This window comes from Falco biarmicus, chromosome 8 (genome assembly GCF_023638135.1).
Source record: "Falco biarmicus isolate bFalBia1 chromosome 8, bFalBia1.pri, whole genome shotgun sequence".
NCBI lineage: Eukaryota > Metazoa > Chordata > Aves > Falconiformes > Falconidae > Falco > Falco biarmicus.
The window spans coordinates 37,441,603-37,460,965 of NC_079295.1; the positions used below are offsets into that span (position 1 = coordinate 37,441,603).

Below are 19,363 nucleotides of genomic sequence, written 5' to 3' on the forward strand. Positions count from 1 at the left end.
GTGTGGTATGCCAAGAGGTGTTTTTTTTTTAATCTTAGAGGAACATAGGGTGCCTCATCTGTTCCAAATCAAAGGCTGGAGATTTCTTGCACAGAGGTTCTGCTTTTGATTCAATGGGCAATTTATGGAAAGCAGGAGTTTTTGAAGAGAACTTATACTATTCAAATTCTACTGTGCTTACAACAACAGGAACCTGGAAGAAAGACACAACAGACAAATAGATCTTGGCTTTAAATCACAGAGTGGTTAGCTTCGACCTACAGTCACCTTAAAAAGCTTTAATTATCTCTAAATTTATGAAGAGCACAGCAGGGATGCTCATATACATCCTTATTCTCAACAGTGGGCTGTTCTGTTGTACGTGGTTTAGTTGTGGGTGGACAAATCAAAGAAGACTGGGTTTGCTCACAGGGTTCCCTGGCACCTGGTGATGTAAGGGTGTCACTTTGTTCCTCCCAATCAGGCTGACATAACAGTGCTCCTGGGAATGCTGCCGGCAAGGTCACTCCTTGAAAATGTCAGCTTTTATCCTGAACAGGTGGGATTAGCAAACAGATGCACCAGGAGGAGTTAAAAATTTTGGTGATGTGAAAACTCATTGGTTTTGTGGTTGGTGGGGCTATTTTCCCTGCTCCCAGGCACATCAGAGCAGCCTGTGCCAGCAGTGACAGTGCTGCTTCTGTCCTGCTCAGCCCTGTCCCCAGTGTTGAGAAATTTAGGACAGTATGCAAAGGTCATGGATCAGGAATTTCAACTCTTACAGCTGAAAATAAGGTAGTGTCAAGTCCCATGAAGTTTTTCTGAAAGGTCAGCCCAGAGTAGTGCAGTATTTCTTCCGGGCTGTTCCTCTGGGGTTTGTGCTCTCTTCTGCGAAAATCCTGGCCACTAGCTTGATAGGCATTGCATGACCTACCTGTGAGTTAACACCATGACGAGCTGAAACCCTGTGGCATGTGAATCCCTGTACTGCCATTTTAGGAGAAAATGAGCTATTTTCAGGTAGCTTTTAATCACTAGATTTTAATAATTGTTCTGCAAGATGATATTTGTGTAGCTCAAAAAAAATTACAAGGAGAGCTTAGTAGGCTAAAGAAATGTGAGCCAAGTCTATTCTGGATTTATAGCAAACTTACCTTTCCTACAAGGTAACAATTTTGGTTAAAAAGTTCAAAAAGCTACGTTGAATAAATGCCTGTTTACTTTTGAAAGTATTTATATTCTAGCAACTACTTTAGCATACATTTTTCCATATCTGGCAGATTTTATTTGAAGAATAAAATTGTTGCAGAAATCTCTGATTTTGTCTTGAAAAATCTTCAGAAATAGAAACTTTTCTGAACAGAAGCTTCACCTGTGTTTTTGAAAATATTCCCAAGTATTTGATTTCATTCTTAGCCTAAGTGAAATCTTGTGTTGAAATTTCAGTTTTTAGCACAAACCATTAATTCCAGAATCCAACTAGTTTTAGTTTTAAGTGGTTTCTTCCATAAACAGCATCTTACAAACTTCATATGGATGAGGCCACATTTTTGGAGGCCTCATTCTTGATAGGCTCTTTTCTTTTACAAGAAAAATGGGCAACCCTGCCTAGACTGTCCTCTTCCTAGCTCCAGACCCCACACGTGACAGCCTCGGGATGCGTCCTCCTCCCTAAAAGTGTGGGAGTAGTAGGTGGTCTTAGCACCAGCAGTTAATGATAACATGTAGACCCTATGTTCAGATTCTTCCACCCTTCTTTTAGCATTTTGGTTTAATTAAATATTGTGATACTCTTGTTTTTTTCTTTGGTTTCCCCTGCATATCTCTGGTGTATCTGTTGTGGTTTAACTCCAGCCAGCAACTCAGCCCAGGCAGCTGCTTGTTCACTCCCCCTCAGTGGGATGAGGGAGAGAATCAGAAGAGTAAAAGTGAAAAAAACTTGTGTGTTGAGATAAAAACAGTTTAATAAGTAAAGCAAAAGCTGCATGTGCAAGCAAAGTAAACCAAGGAATTCATTCACCGCTTCCCAGCCATCCCTGGGAAAGCCGGGCTCCGTTACTGGGGAAGACAAACACCACCACTCTGAACATCCCCCTCCTCCTTCCCCCAGCTGTATATGCTGACCCCGATGCCGTCTGGGATGGGATGTCCCTTGGGTCAGCTGGGGTCAGCTGTCCCGGCTGTGTCCCCTCCCCGCTCCCTGTGCAGCCCCAGCCCCCTCGCTGGTGGGGTGGGTGAGGGGCAGAAAAGCCCTGGGCTCTGGGTGAGCGCTGCTCAGCAGCAACGGAATAGCCCTGGATTACCAGCACTTAACAGCAGAAATCCAAAACAGAGCCCCGTACGAGCTGCTATGAAGAAAATTAACTCTATTCCAGCTAAAACCAGCATAATATCCCTCTGTAGCCTTTTTATTACAGAAAAATTATGTCCTAGAATTACTTACCAGAGCAAAGCTTTTCAAGGAGTGCTTGACGAAAAAAGTTCAACTAAAAATTCACCTTATTTTCTGCCTCTCCCATCCCTTGGCAAGGGAATTAAGGTTGGGTTTGGATTGTGGGTGGCTGGTTGCCAGCTGCAGGCGCGGCTGTCCTACCCTCATGTCCCCCCTTCAGAACTCGTCAAAGCCTCATCGCTGTCACCTTTGACTAGTTTTCTGCTGTCTCAGAGCTAAATAGCTTCTAAATTTAGCCCTGAAATCCTGGCTGGGTTCTCCTCTGGACCTCTCTCCCACTTTTCTATACATCTCCTTGGCTGTGTGGTGATGCTCTTAATTACAGCTGTAGGTGCCAGGGGAGCTGTAAGCCGAGAAACAGAGCCTGTAAATGACCTGCCCTCCATTTCTTGTTTGACTACAGGATTTTTACATATTGGTCTCATAACAATGCTCAAAGAACATTGATTTATTCCCTATCTTGTCCTTTCCTTTTTTTTCCCAAATCTGTTTGCCATAAGACAATTTGGCCACAGTTCCCTTCCTGGATTTTAAAAGTCCTCTCAAATTAAATTGGATCGCAAGACAACCGTTCGGATATTGCTGTTCTCTGTGTTTTCTGGCAACATAATCAAAGGTAAACAGCCATCAAAAAAGTTACTTTTGAATGTCTATAAGTTTGTTTAAAGCAAGGTAAGGCTTCCTTTGAGACATTAGTACGTAGAAATGCACATTCTTCTAGATCTTTATATTCTTACAGAAAGCAAACATGCATCTTATGAGGAAATATTTAGAGGATTAGCTATTTGAGCAGCATGCTCTGTAGGTGATGCATTTAGTCGTAGTCTGTTCTTACTCCTTGGCTCTAAATACCGATCTTTTATAGCATGTCTTTTTGCCCAAATTTTTTTTATGTTTTTTGCTGCATTACATAAAATGACCCTTTTGAAGAGGTGGCAGTACCAGACTATGCGAAGGAGTGATTTTTTACTAACCTCAAACAGTTTTTTTTGTGTTTAACGATTACCGTCAGCCTCCACTTGCCGGACCACCTCTCCCCACCCTTGCTCTCATCCATGCCTTTTGTTTCTATTATTAGCCTCAGTCAGTTTTTCTCTGGTTTTGACAGGTTGATTAAAGCTTTTCCATGGGAGCTGGGAATGTTTTTAGTGTAGAAATAGTAACTCGGTGTAGAAGTAGTCTATCAGAGGTTTAGGAGAGCTTTGATAGCAAGTTAATGCACTGGGCCATCTACTGCCCCGATTCCTGCAGTAGGCTACAATGAGAGCATCTCTAAAATGTAGCCCATCTCTTCGGCCTTAATAACACATTTTTCACAGATAAAGCCTGTTACGAAGCAAGGCTCTAATAAAATGTTACCATACAAAGATAGATTTAGAATTAACATTTTTCTCTCCCTATGTCATTCTTTTTAATATGTTATGTTGGAAGTATGAAGAAATACCGTTTTACCCTAAGCCTTTTCATGAATTATGTACTCCAGTGTTAAGACCTCTTTTCCTGCTCATGGAGAACTTCATGATCCCTTTGAGATGTGCAGGTGTACTGGGAAGTGGCACACTAGGTACTGGCAGTAGTTCATAGGATTCCTCTCATGTCTTATGTGGGTTTTTTTGCGTTGTTTTTTAACCTGATTGCCTTTTATATGGCTCTGGTTAGCAGGACTTTCAGGCAAATAAATGGATGACAAATAATTTTTAAGTGGAAGGTCATAGTTTCATGTCTTTACCACTGGTGAGGAGCCCTGTGGCAGCTGGACATAGTAGCTGTTTTAGTGGATTTTAGTGAGAGTTGAAGGGTTTCACATCTGACATATTCTGAATATCTTCAGAAGCAACATCATGTGTTTCTTCTTATATGGAACAAGAGTCCTACAAAAAGAAAAAATCCAGGTTTTGCACATAGGCCAGTGTCTGAATAAAATGAGCTGTACTTGCCTGAGCAGCAGTAGGTTTGCTGGAGCACTGCATACAGTGATAGAGTTAGCGTGACAGGGGGAGATGGGCGTGTAGTGAATATAGTTTACGTGCTTGATGCAGTCTGCTTGATCAAAGAGTTCGGGAGACCAACTCAGAGACATAGCAACAGCAGAATTTAGAAAATTTGAGGAAATGAGTCTGAATTAGGAAACGCGGATAAAATTAAACCAGCTCTGTCTGCTCTGAGGATTATCATAATGGTGAGTAACTGAGAATTCATCTCAGCTTGGTCTGTTCCTGGGTCTGAGATATACTTTGAATTCTCTCTGTCCTCCAAGGTTTCCAAACAAGGATGGTGTAAATTAAATTACTGAGAGCCTGATTTGCAAAACTTCTAATATCCCACAATATAGACAGAGATTCCCTCTGTGAAATCTTGGATCTCATTTGTATTTGATAAGATTGACCATTAAAAATCATGTTATTTAACAAGATTGCATTGATTTTTGCTTCTGTCTGAGTTCATTGGAGTCCTTCAGCAGAGGAGATTGAACTACACAACCAGAGTGCTCAAAGTCACGCTGCCACATTGATACAAACGTCTATCAGGAATTCAGTACATTGGTACACTGTTCTGGGGCCTGCTAACGTCACAAAAATGTCCTATTTCCATCTCAAAGTTTTCTATCATCTAAATGAGTTGTGCTGCTCTCCCTGTGCCTAAGCTGTGGAAAACCAGGACTATTCCCTGCCTTAACATCCTGTTTCCATCAGATGTTTTTTTATAGTACAGCTTTATTTAAGAAGGTCAGATGCCTTTGCATCCCTGCTTCTGCAGCAAGGTGACCTCTAATAGCAGGAGAGAACTCCTTACCTGAGCAGGCTGGACCTCGTGGCAGCTACCTGCCATTTGGGAAAGTGCTCACAGATCTTCCTAATGCTGATAATGGTTAGTGGCATCTTTGAAACAGCGCCGGTATAATTAAAGCCTGTAGTTAGGCATCTCATTTAGTGTCGATGAGACGAGAAGGAATTGAGGCAGTGTATTGATTTAAGGGTATTGATCTGAGAGGTCACTGTGTCACTCGCTCTCCCGTGATGGTGGGGAGGGAGGCTGCTGAGGTCACTGTGGGCTCTGAAGCTTCTCCCTGCCTTTTCAGTGCCTGTGTGACCTGCTCTTGAACAGAGGCCCTTACACGTGGTAATGCTGCTCGACTTGGTAAATTAAAGTACCAGGAATGGAGATTTAAAGAAAAGAAACAAAAGAAAAAATTTTTTTCCTGTTCTTATGAGTCTTCTTGGTAATATTAATTATACATGAATCTAATTGTTTTGTGTTCCTTTCTTCTGCAGAGTCATCTGGTGGTTTATTTTGTCTGAAATAAGAGCAGTATTATAATACATGATACATGCTAATTATTAGGATGCAAGGAAATACATCAGTGTTTCCCATTCTGTAAAATGGAAGTTTTGTTGTTGTTGTCCGAGGGAAGTTGTGTAAATGAGGCTGGTTTGTGTCTTGGGGTCACAGCTTGGCAGCTGAAATGAGGTGGCATATTGTGTTGACATTGCCTAACGTCATATGTTTAGAAACTGGCAGAAAGATGTTCTCTGTGGAGGGCCCCAGACTCAGAAATTGAGTTTCTTACTGTGCTCCAGCAGAGCCTGAAACCATTGACCTTCAGGCCATATATGATCTACTGATGGGGGCAGATATTTTTGGTGACATGTGGTGGCAGCTTTCTCCCAGTGATGGACCCTTGGCTCTGGAAGATGCTTCCCGCCTAGTCCAAATTGCCCAAGTCTATATTGATTTTCAGAGCACCGTGTGATGCACATCTATTTTTGGAGCTCCTGTGCAATTGGGCCTCTGAGAGAAGTCAGATGTAGGAGAAAGAGGGGAATATGACAATCTGTGGACAATTTAATTTTGTCTTTGTGATGTACTGTGGAAGTGTGTTCAGCCTTTAAAAAAAAAAGCCTTGTTTTATTATATAGATCTCATAATAATAATAAAAAATAATCACAAGCTCAGATTTATTTTTAAAATGTGCTTTTTTTATCAAGTAGCCTAAAAATACATATGCTAAAGAATTCGTAACGAAGTGCAGTGGGAAAATTTTCTTTCCTGATATAGAGAGGATGACAGCACTGATAAAAAAAAAGAAGCTACTCAATTTTGTATGGACAAAGCAGATGATTTTGCCAGTGGCAGGGTGATGAGCAAAGTATATATAAAACCACAGCTGAGCTACCCTACCCTAACTTGCTGTTGATCTCAGTGCATCATTTTTTATTTGAGTAAGGACTTCCATAAGACGTCAGGGCTCCCAAGCAGCCGGCCCAGCCCTTCACTGTGGGGGAGCAGCCCTAGGAGGAGAGGGAGTTATTTCCACAGCTGGTTTTGGAGCCCAGACAGATTTGTGCAGTGAATTTTTGCCCGTCTTCATCGAAAGTTTCCTGTGTGATGAATGTGCCCTGTGAAGTCCTATGTATTTGCCCTCAGAAGGCCACAGAAGAGTTCTGAGCTTGTTCTGCAATCTGTTACAAGGAATGTGCTAATTAATGGAGATTTCTTTATTTAGTTAAAAGATTAAATGTATCAAGAGTTATGATTCATATGTAACTCATAAGGTGAGCTTGCAGGTTCTTAAGGAAGAAAACTGTAATGCAAAATCAAAAGAAATTAGGAATCATAATGCGAAGTCAGCATTGACCCAACTGCTTCATCGGGATTTATAGAGACTGTGAAATTGAGCAATAAAACCAACCTTTGGATGAATTTCAATAACAATAATGTTGAGTTAAACTTAGCAACATTTTTTACAAGTCCTCTCTGGTCTGTTTAGAATCTATAATCAGTCTGCCAAGAGATAATGAGAGCATGTGCCTCTTTGTTGAGGAGAGCAAGTGGGAATGAATTAGCTAAGGTTCCGTTATTTGAGCTTTGCAAAACATTTGATACGAGTGTTATTTTTGCTGTGTTTTTTGGTTGTGCATTTAGTGAATGTATTCATTAGATTATCTCTTAAATTTCCCAGCTAGCAAACTAATAATGCATAAAATCTCTCAAATCCTTGTGTATATATAAATATATGTATAAAAAATATTAAACATTTGTTCCATGGCAATATTGCATCCTTTTCAGATGCAGCTGAAGTTGTTATTAACTTTAAGACTCCCAGACTTATTCTGCTTAGTTTCTTTCAGTTAATGTTCTCCCTTGAAGGAGGATTTAATTGTTTGGACCTGGATTGCTTAGGATGAGGTGCTCCCTTGTAGCTCACAATCTTCTGGAGCCTTTGGTCATGCCGTGTGGCCCGTGGCTGGTGGCTGCCTTATCCGTGGCTCTCTGGGAAAGCTGCAGTCATAGAGCTATGACCAGTTGCTAGAGTTAGTCTCTTAGCTGCAGTCTGTGTTCGATGCTGAGTTTTGACCCGAGTTAAAACATGAGGTGTGCTTTGTAGGAGAATAATGAAGCTTCAGGGAGCAGAATGTGGCCCACTGAGTGCCATGGTCCACCAGGTCTCCTTCATGAAGTCTTTAGCTGTTAGACTTTTAGCACCACATGGATTTACTGGTGTTATTCTACATATTTCACACTCAGTAACCAAATGAATGTAAATACTAATTGCAAAATGAATCAATTTTTTCCCTCTACCTTTGGTCTGTGTAATTAGAAATATTTCTTGTGTATTACTGTCCAGTCTGCTGCTCCCTTGTTTGTTAAAGGGTGATCACTTTTATCCTACAGAATCCGAGGGAAATTAGTGCTGTTACTACCAGTGGCAGTGGCACTGATGCACAGAATTGTCCCTCTCATAGTAATGACCTTGAGTTTTATGAAGCACCTCAAGGTTTACTAACAAGGGTAGAACTGCTAGAAGTTTGTTAATTGAAATGATGAAATATGTTAGAGAGGATACAAATGAGTTTAAAGACAATTCAATTAGAAGTGCATCTGTTTCCAAAGCTGCTGGAGAAATGTTTATTTTCAAATCACTTTTAAGTCAGCCTCTTGGAATCCTGTTGGCAGTGTTGTTTAACGCTGTGTGCAGACCTTACACCCACAGCAAATTTATCATTTGGAGGTGCAACAATCAGGTGGATGCCAGTGTCTTACGTTAGCTTGTAAACCTACTAATCATCTGCTTCTCCTACCACGACCCATTTGTGCAGATAGAGGGGGACATGGAAGGACACTGCCACCCCTTGCTTGGCTGTGCTGGTGTGGTATCTGTGGCATCTTGTAGGTGGGAAAGAAACTGTGCTGCTGCAAACCTCCCTCTGGCACTGCAGTGCAATCCGCAGCCTCTTTGTGCTTCTGCACTGCTGACACCCACCAGCCCATCATCCAGCTGCCTCCTATTGCCTTGGTTCTTTTGGGTTGTACAGCAAAAATGAGACAATAACAGTTTTTACACCATGTATTTGAGTCTTGACCTCTGACACCCACCAGACCATCGTCCTCGCTTTATTCATCCACCTGCGATTGCTTTGTCTCTTAGGCTGCATAGAAGAGATGAGACAAGTAATGGTTGCGAGATCATGTGTTTAAGCCTTCCCGCTACATCCTGTGTAATCTGTGGGAGCTTTTTTTAGGGAAGAGCCTCCATTTGTGGCTTGTAGAGCAACAAGCACATTGTTCTTAATGAATAAATAATAGTAAAATGAGCTGTGCAGCCTACGTAAATGCATTTGTTCACCTCATTATGTTGACAGTGTCTCAGTAGTAAAACAATAGCACTTAAACAAAGAAAAGGTTTATTTGATCCATCAGTTCAATTTTTCCTGCCAGTTCAGGCTATTCCCAGCAGTGTGTTTCAAAGTGCTTACTTAAATATCCTGTACATTGGTGTTTCTGTCACTACCTCCTGCGACATCTGTGTGTGCAGCTCCAGCTCAGCAGAGTTCAGGAGCCTGCTGTTGGCTCAGATAGAATAGAGGTTGTCATCTGTTGTTTCTAAATTAAATGATCTTTATTTTAATGGTTTTTGAGATTCTGGGGAATAAACAAAGAAGTTGAAGGAAGCTTCAAGAAATAATATAAGAACATATGGAAAGCAGGTTGAGCAGGACTGGGGAGAAAAGGACATGTTTTTCTATAGAAGGTCTTGGAAACTTAACTAATTTTTGGTATCAGGTTCTGCAGAGGAGAGAAAAATGGGGAATGCAGTGGATGAGTAAGATGTTTAAGGATGATACTGACAAAACCAGCTTCATAAACTCAGCCTTGAGTTAGTCTCCTCAAACTGAGCAACAATAACTCACGAATGTGTTTATGCCATTTCCTTTATTCGTATTCCCTTATGGAAGTGTTTCTCTGGATAAGAGCCTGAACATATAATTATTTATTAATAGGTTGTTTTAATAGCATATCTCCCCTTTTTGTTTTTGTTTTCTAGGAATTTTCTAGGAATGCCAACATTAGGATTATTGTGGGTATCCAAACTGAAGTCTTTGCAGCTCCCTGACAATGACAAACCATTGCTTGGCTTCTACAGAGAAAAAAAAAATATCCTGTTCTCATAGGCAGTGGATGGGCTGAGTACAATATTTTTTACTCGTTTCTCATAAAAAGATAGCCATAAAGGCATTGTCATCTGAGCTGAGAGGACACATCACATAAAGACTTTGGGAGTAAAATTTTTGTTGCATAAAGTCTTTGATCTGTGGGTATCTTGGCATAAGATTAACCTCAAGTGATTGATAGAAGAAATAATGACAGACTGTGAGAAGAGCTTGAAACTTATGATTCTGTAGCATTGTTCAGTATGGAGAACTGGCTTCCTCTGGGGAGTATGGTAATTTAATGCTCTATTAGCTGGCCATTATTTGTTTATGCTTAATGTAATTCGGAAATATGGGTGAGGAAACCCAGAAAGTAATGAGCTGCCCTCTTAGCAACAGGATGTCTTTAGGAATTCTGTGATTCGCTAGGGATTCCCACAGCACTTCCTCGGGATTGAATACAATAGGTTTCTTTAGTTTTGTTTATTATAACTTTTCCTTCCTCTTCCTTATATTTCTTTTTTTATATTTATTATATTTCTTTCTTTATCTTCTATTTCTTTTTATTATAGAGGTAGGTCTTGAACTGCCAAAAGGCTTAGCCCATTTTGCCTTCACTGATAAGTTGATAACCCCTCTGTCTAATCCTACTTTGAAACAAGGAACTTTCTTTGTTTCTGTTGAGAGTTAATTACCTAGGCTGTCACACAGCCCAAGGAAAAATGATATTTCATACGGTGGTGGAACAGAACTCTTTGGAGAACTGCCTAAGAAATGCTTCTCATAAATCTATCATGTGGAAATCTCTTTTACTTATCATAATGTATTATGAGTTACTTTGAGTGGCAACCTAAGCAGGTGGAATAGAATATTAGTGGGATATATATTTGGGAGCTTCATTTAGGGAAAAAAAGCTAGTCTATTTTGGAAATATTTGTATATGTATGTGCATGGGTGTAATCTCAGCTAGATGAGAATACAAAATATGCAAAGTTGAAATACCTCAAACATGTGAACACCACTGTAATGGATTGGGTTGGAAATAATTAAGATACCAAATTCCAGTGGCTTTGGAGCTGCAAGTGAAATGGCACTGCACGGAGATAAGAGGTGGCAAAGAAAACCAGAGCGTACCGTATGAGGACAGGTCTGCAGCTTTAGGGAAGAGTTACAGCATGAGTTACTGGGGAAATGATTGCAGCTGTCAGACTACGGGGTGGCCGCCATAAAGGAAGAGGGAACAGTGCCATCACGAAGGAGAGAGAAAAAATAGAGAATCATTGAACTGAAGGAGGGAACTGCTGTTGTTTCTAGCATATTTTAAGGTCCTGTGTACAAAAACAACATCAATATTTCTTGTGCGTCTAGAAGGAGGATATTTTCTGGTGGGGGATGCCTAAATAAGTCTGAAACCTTTCTTGACAGTGACTTCGGCATGAAGGCAGGAGGGAGGCAGTTCATTGCTGCTGAGGGTCGGTGCTCAGGATGTAGTGCAATCCTGCTTTGGAGTCAGCAGTGGGTTTGGCCCTGGCAGAGCTGGTAAATCCAGCTCCCGGCCAGAATAATCTCTGTGCCTCATCCTCGGTGTTTCCTGGTTGTTTGGGGCTGTTATCGGGGGTATTAGAGGGCAGCTGCTTCTGGGTTGGGTTTTTCTGGATTTTGTTGTTTGTTTTTATTTTCTGCTTGCTGCAGTGACTGTCACTTTGATAGAGTGGGGAAACCCTTCATAAAAGAGTAATTGAATGAGCTAATTTGGTATTCTGTAGGTAAGGAATATAAAGGGAGTGTTAGTGTGATGAAAACCAAACAGAAGGGGCATAAAAATGAGAAACATCAGAAATAAGGTAGGGGTGAAATTCGGTTATTTCCATGACTGTCATTGCCAGAGCTGTCAGAAGGTCGAAGCCACCTGTAATAAAGTCTGGTCTTAGCAGCCATTAACTTCCAGGGTCTAACATGAAATCTCTTTTTTTGTTTAAATTGACATAGTACATACAGACATGACAAGCAGATAATAGAAATTCGAGGAGAATGAATGCACCACGGTAAGCAGGAAAGTGCAGGAGCTATTCCACACTGCTGACCTGAGATTGGTGCCAGTAATCCCCTGGAGACCTCGAGGGTTTGGCCACCTCGAGGGTTTGGCCACCCTCCACTGCCTCTCTTCAGACCAGGAGCTCCACAGCCAGTGCTGAACTCTGCAAAATCTTTCTTCCCATATGCCAGCTCCTAAACCAGCTGTGAGGTTGTGCCTCTATGGAGGAACCTTGTTTTTTGCCTGAGAAACCCTGTTAGATTTTAATTCAGCAAGGTGTTGGTGCTGTAGATGTCTGGTATTCTGATTTCCAGAGGTGATGATCTTGGGAGGATTTTTATGTCAAGCCAGGTTAAGGTGAAAGCAAAGCTTTAAAATGCCATTTATGAAACCCAGAACAAGCAAAACAGTTGGAGAGATGGATAAAGAGAGCTACCAGAAAGAAGTGGGAAGCACGTTTTGTCTGCTTCCCTCAGGAATGAATCCGACACTGCTCCAGCTAGCAGGCTGCAGGCATGTCCCTCACATATTGTGGGAGCTTCCAGGAGCACAGCTCTGGTGCCTCCACTGTCATCTGGTTCTGTCTGCTGGGTCGAGAGCCTGTGCCAGCACTGGAGCTAGCTAGCATAATACTGAAGGAGTTCAACATTGGTCCGTACACTCAGTTCTCCAGAATTTATTATGGCCACAACCTCATAGGGAAGGTAATCACCACCTGTTGGTGGCCACCAGCATCATAGAATCATATAGAATTATAGAATCATTTAGGTTGGAAAAGACCTTTGCAATCATAAAGTCCAACCATTAACCCAGAACTGTGAAGTCTGTCACTAAACCATGTCACTAAGCGCTGCTACTTTTGCCAGTGTGTGTCCATCCCGTCAGTCAGTTTTATTGCAGCCTTCATTGGACTAAACCAAGTAGAAATTAGTTTTCATCACTGCTGTTCTTTACAAATAAGACCATAATCTCATGTTGGGAAGGCTGCCAAATGTCTTCTCTTTAAGAAATTCTTATTTTCTGTTGGTTACACATTGCAGTGAGACATCAGAGGATCAGGGTTTATTAGTTGTGGTGGTTAAAACCTTTCTTAAATTTTTGGTTTAGGTTACATTGAAGAAACTTGCACGGTCCCTTGCCCGTTTGATTGCAAATTAAGCGATTGGTCCAGTTGGTCCCCTTGCAGCTCTTCTTGTGGACCGGGGGTGAAAGTCCGATCCAAGTGGCTTAAGGAGAAGCCTTACAATGGAGGTCGTCCCTGCCCAAAGCTGGATCTCAAGAATCAGGTGAGCGGCGTTAACGAGCCAACAGAAATCTCTCTGTGCTTACTGTACTTTTAATTGTGATCAAAAGGTACTGTGCTGGTGAAGAAATCAAAAATATGAGTTCTCTCTGGGACCACACATTGTGTCAGATTTTGTAGGCAATCCTCAGATTTCTTGAGAATTGAGGAGGAGCTGCTCATGTAACAGCAGGTTTTGACCTGAAACACCGTATTCCTTATATAAAGAAATTTTTATCTCCCAGAGTGCAGGAAGCCATGGACAAATAATCCTACCTGGACAGTGTGTAGGCATCAGAGAGCTCAGATGTCATGGTTATTTTAAAACTTTTGAATTCTCTACAAGACTATGGTTGCTGCAGAAACAATTGTTAAATATATATTGCTATTTTTAGCAACATTTCCCTTTGACACAAGTTCACTTGAACATTAATCTCCGTATATTCAGTATTGAAGCATCCCATCAGAGGAAAGTAATCTCTAAATTGCTACTCTTAAAAAAAGATCAGCTTTTCTTTAAATGCTACTTAATGCTGTATGCATTTCTGCAAAACTAATAGTGATTGCCTACGTTTGCTGATTAGTTCTCAACACTAATTAACACTGATGAAGTAGTTTAGTTTTGCCTGTCCTTTATTTCAGACTCAACCATGAAAATTAGTTAATAGGACAGAAACAGTCATGCTAAGGGGCTTTGTGTAAACGTTATGAATATATAGATAGATAGATAAAATATATGCGTGGTGTGTGTAGAAGTATTTTAATAGTATTCATATGAACATTGGTTTGTGTAGTGGCTTGTAGGTGCTGGAGCTGGTGGATCCCATTGTTTTTCTGTGCAACCGTTGCTGCAGCAGTCATGTCCCAGGATACAGCACCACTTCTAACACCTGATTCTGAACTTGCCTCATTTTCTTCACAGGTTTTTTTTTTTCCTGTGAGAAGCATGGTAAATACTTTTTTTGTTGTTGTTGCTTTTCCTTATTACTATTTGAAATTCATAGGCAGTAGTCTAACAGAAGCAGCGGGGACTACAAAAATATAAAACTGCAATCAAGTGTATGTTGTCCATACCTCAGTGCTTTTCTTAATAGATCAGACAGATCACCAAAGAGGCAAGGAAAAATGAAATCCCACAGTAAATTGTAAGGTAACAATAAGCTCCTTTGTAATGAAAAGATAGTGAGGTTTGTTACCCATAGATACAGCAGACTACTTCCATTAAAAGTAAACTTACTGCTATAAAGTGTTGCCTATTCCCACACACATTAGATTTGCTAATTTCAAAAGCCTTTCAGAAGATATTAAAGGAAAGAAATTATTTAAACTTGGAAATTATGTCTTTGTATGGTTTATCGGTGCCCGGTGCTTGTGAAGTGCCATGGCTGGTATTAATATAAATGTGGCTGCTGCTTTTTGCCTCTTTACTGGGAGCACACATTTTGATCAAAAACCTCTTGAATTCATTAGAGAGCTTTCTATTGTGGGCTGTACTAGTGACACCTTAGAATTGCGTTAAGGTCTGTTTCTTTTGGTTTGTGACTTTTTGGTTTTCGGAATGGTTTTCTGTTTGGTTGGGTTTTTGAAGTTTTTTGTTTCTTAGCCTGTGGGTTTGTGGCTATTTTTAGGGTAGAAAAAGAAGCTATTTCTAGCTGCTTTAGTGCACAAATAGATTAACTTTTTCCAATTTAGATTTATAGGATTGGACCAGATTCTATATATTTCAGAGCTTTCAGGGTAAGAATAAATTGTGGTGCAAATATGGAAAGTGTGTGTATATACATATGTATATATATGTACACTTAGATATGCACGTGTATACACATCATGTGCATGATTCTGTTCATTGCCTCCCCGAATGCTTCTCAGTCCTTTGCGCAGTTTGGAAGGAGTTTTGCTCTGCACCCACTGGAGTTTGACTTCCAGCATCGATTTAGCTACACCAAGGTCCTTAGGCGTATTGCAGCATGCACAAGTAGCCCACCCAGATGGTAAACTAAATTAGCTGATTGCGCTGCTGTTTGGCTAAGGTGGACACATACCATTAATCCACTGCAAGGTGGTTTGTCTTCTGTTTCCTATGGTCTAGGCAGTGTTTAAATCCTAAAGCAAAACTCTATAGTTTCTTTATGTATAAATATGTGACATCCTAATCATTATTATATAATCTGGGTTAAATACCTGCAGTAGAATACTTGCTTTCGTTTGATATCAGACATGAGAAGGCTAAATCACCTTGGTGCTGACTTTCACTGGCTACTGTGTTATATTGTGTTTTATGCAGTTGATAAAGATGTTAGAAAACTTAGAAGCAATAATAAACTCCTCCAGATGCCAGTAGATTTCCCTTACTATTGCTTCTGAGCTTGGGTCCTGTTATTGCTTAATGAATTACTTTGGAGAACCCTCCATTTTCCAGTCTCGGTCAGTTTGTGTCTTTTTCTCATTAAGCCAAATAATGTTTTCACCCTCTTCTTGTGAAGGGTGTTTTCTAGGCTTCTTGGAAGACCCCTGTATGTCTCTCTCTCTTTTTTTTTTTTTTTTTTTTAATGCCTTTCAGATATTTGACATAAATTTAACTACAGAGAGAGTTACTTGAAACACTATTCCCACAATTCTCTCTTAGCACTTCCCACCGTGTTTGGGGCCATGCCAACACTTCAGCAAAACTACTGCTTTGGAGAGAGGGGAAATTTGCATGATCAAAACAATTTATCTAATGAATATAAGTAATTGAGTCCCATAAACCATTTCATAAAAGACTGCCCTCCTAGAGTCAGTTGCATCACTGTAATGCACTTGTGTATTTAGGACAGAACTTTTTAGCAGAAGTTTAGTTTTGTACAGAGATAATGACACACCTTATTACTGCATGATATTCCATGGGGTTTATGCTCCTAATTCCACAGAGGTTTTGGCTCTACTGGAGTATCTGGAAGCCATTCTTTTGGATGTCTTAATTGCCCCCACCTGTAGAGCCTCTCAAGCAGTCCACTTCTTTTGCAGAAGAATTATTTCAGCTTTTATGTATTTATTCTTCTCATTACAGTCGGTGGACTAGGTTGAACGTTTCCAGATTTTATTCCAGGTTTTGTTATTTTCTAATAGAAGCGATAATCAGTTTGCTGGACTGTTTACACTTGGTATTCTGATATGATCACTCGATCTGATATAGTCACTTAAGCCTTAAACTTCCTCTGTGTTGTTGCCCTGTGAAATTAAAAGGATGAATTACAGTTTTTGGGAGAAGAGATGACAGTACTTTAATGCAGAGCCATGTAATATGTTGAATTACTTTCGTCTTCTACCTCTAAGTGTTTGAAAATTGTTGAAGAGTTGGCTAACTACATTTTCCTCCATCTCTTAAAGAAAATGGGCAAATCATGTAGAAGCTGTGCAGCTCTTATCTAAGGATATGATTGCTTCTGAACAGCCGATTGGATTATGGGGTCAGCTGGCAGATGTTCTTGGCTGTGCAATGCATGTTAAAAGAGGTGTAGCATTTACATTTTTCTATTTCTGCTCTTATTTGAATGCATTTACACAGCATGCAGTTGCTAAGCTATTTAATATGTAGTTCTACATGATGAAAGGTTAAATATGAGTTATGGGGGGTTTATTGCTTGAATATTCTTTTATAGGTTTTTAGGATTACTACAGGAAAATGCATCTTATTTTAAAGACTCATGAATTCCAAGGATTATTTTTTCATCGATTGCTCTAATATATATTCTTGTCAAGATTTTCCCTCCTTCTCCTTCCTCCCCCTCTTTCTCTTACCCGGTCCTGCTAAAGGACAAATATCATAGCAAGTATTTTATTCCCTTTATATATACTGTATATATTTAAGCAAACATCTTTAAAGGATTGGGAGCACTTGTAACTGCAGGCACAGCAGGGAAAAAAAATGTATTTGAAATTTAAACTTACTGCTTTCTGTAAAATGAATATTTTATTCTTAATGACATTTTCCGGTGTTCAGTCTAGAATATGAGAAATAGAGACACCTTGCACATTACAATTGCAAGTACTTTTCCTGAAATTGCATGCAGAACTTGAACGGAAGGGAAAAGGAGGGCAGTGGTACATTTACAGATCAGATCTCTCAGAAGCAGGTGTGAAGATATATGAACTTCTGGTAACCTTTTCATAGAAAATGACTGGTTTAGTCCTTGCACTGAAGAGAAAACACATCTTTTTGATCAGCAAAAATGTGTCAAATTTCTTTTCAAAAGTGAAAAGCTTACAAAAAATTATAAGCTTTAAAACCTCACCATTAGAATGTACAAGACTGGGCTTGGAGACTGCTCGTAACTATAGAAGTCACTATCTCTTGTGAGGCAAAGCTGGGCTTAGTCTAGAGGTGGAGGTGGTGTGTGTGCATGTGTGCGTGCGTATGAAAGATCTTTCCCCTTTTCCTAATCCATAATGTTAGGAAAGGTCTGCCCCGGGAACAGGCTTTTGTTAAGATGTTTCCAGGGCTTTTCACACTTCAGTTCCTCAAAAAACTGCAAAGAAAACCAACACAATACTATGCAGACAAAAGTTTGACTTGCATTCAGTAGCTGTTTCTCTAGGCATTTTTTGGCTCAGATTTGGCAAGCTAAGTTTGCGTGATCCAAAAATCCCTTTAGACTGTGTCAGAGAGCTCTGCCTAAGGAAGAGCAACGTGGCTTATCATGGGGCACTGTAATGAAACAAGATCCACTTTTTTTAGGTAGGTAACTGTTCTCAGAGCAATATTTTTAATACAATAATGTTTCTGAATAAGCAGCATAAAACTACTGCTGAATTTCATCTGTTTTCCTTCCTTCAAATTATGTACTAGTCCTTGCTGACACAAAACATTTGCAACCTCTTTCATTTATCTTTGTCCCCTGACTGTGAATTATCGAAATAGTATTTGTTCTTTTAATTTTGACTGACTGTAAAAGAGTTTATTTTCATGCTTTGTTTTGGTGTAGCACTTGACTGTACACTTCCTTTGCATAAATGTATCTTTTGTACATACATATGTGTGTATATGTGTGTTGTATGAAGTGTTTTAAAAAGTGTTAGGCTCTTGCATTAGACGTTAAGTTTGAACACAGCGTCTTTCATTGCTATCACTGAATTAGCTCGCATCTAGTCCCTGGGTGGCGAGTTGCATGTGTAACCTTTAACTTTCAGCTTCAGAAATTGGTCTTCAAGAATATAATTAATAATGTATTCATTCTAAAAAGCCCCTGCTTAAACCACTTCTCTTATAATATAGATTTCTAATTGTCCGAACTTTTCTAAGGCACTCAAAATGTCTTCCTCTCATGGATTTCAGTAGTTTATTTCTGAGCCCAGTCCTGTGCTGCTGTATCTATAACATCGGCTCTGTAAGATCCCTTGCCGTGGCTTGCAAGGACATGGCTGACCTATATTTCCCTCTGGCTCTGTCTATCAACACTCATTTGCCTCGTGTGCAACTTAACTTCTCGAAACAAAAATCCTATCCTTAATCTCAGTTTTACCTTCAGAAGGTCTGATTTCCTCCCACCCTGCCTTAAAAAGAAAGAATTACAGCATAGAAAACATTTGTTTTCTTGTTCTAGTGTGGTTTTACAGTATCATAAAAATGACAAGTTTTTTTGCCTGCTACACTAATGTGGGAGAATTTTCAGTGTCAAAAAAAGTGAGAAACTCCTGGTTCCTTACGTTTTTCTTGCTGTGACTGAAAGTTTTGATACTAAACAAAAATTTAGTTCATTAAATGAACAAAAGTAGCAAGCCAAATCCATGTAGCCTGAGCACTATCTCGTCTTCCTGAGGTGAGTGTCCGTCATGTGGGTGGGTACTGCTTCACTTCCTAAGGAAAATACAGCCATTTTCCACATTGTCCTTCAGGATAATAACCCTGTAGCATCTATGTCTAACTTCCAGCATACATTAATTTTGTATTCAGCTTCAATAGCTAGCCACACTTGATTTTCATTTCTCCTGCAGGTTTTCTGTTGAATAAAGAGTTGTATAAACATATTTTCACAGTTGCCACTCATGAAAAGCTTTAGCCTTGCAAAAATGGAGCAGTTTAACAACTTCCTCAAGAGTATTTTTTATATATATGGCTTTTTTTTTTCTACATAGCTCCTCTAAACTTCTCTTTAATAATAGTTAATCTTGACATGTGGTGTAATGCTGTTTTCTGTAATTGCAAG

General features: G+C 39.9%; 1 protein-coding gene across 1 annotated transcript in view; it reads left to right on the plus strand.

The window, feature by feature from the left end:
- The window catches only part of THSD7B (thrombospondin type 1 domain containing 7B), a 269,377-nt gene that overhangs the window by 175,767 nt on the left and 74,247 nt on the right, over positions 1-19,363 (plus strand). Inside the window, exon 15 of the mRNA XM_056350383.1 lies at positions 13,004-13,182. Within this exon, the coding sequence (XP_056206358.1) occupies positions 13,004-13,182 (179 nt within the window). The remainder of the gene's footprint in view (positions 1-13,003; positions 13,183-19,363) is intronic.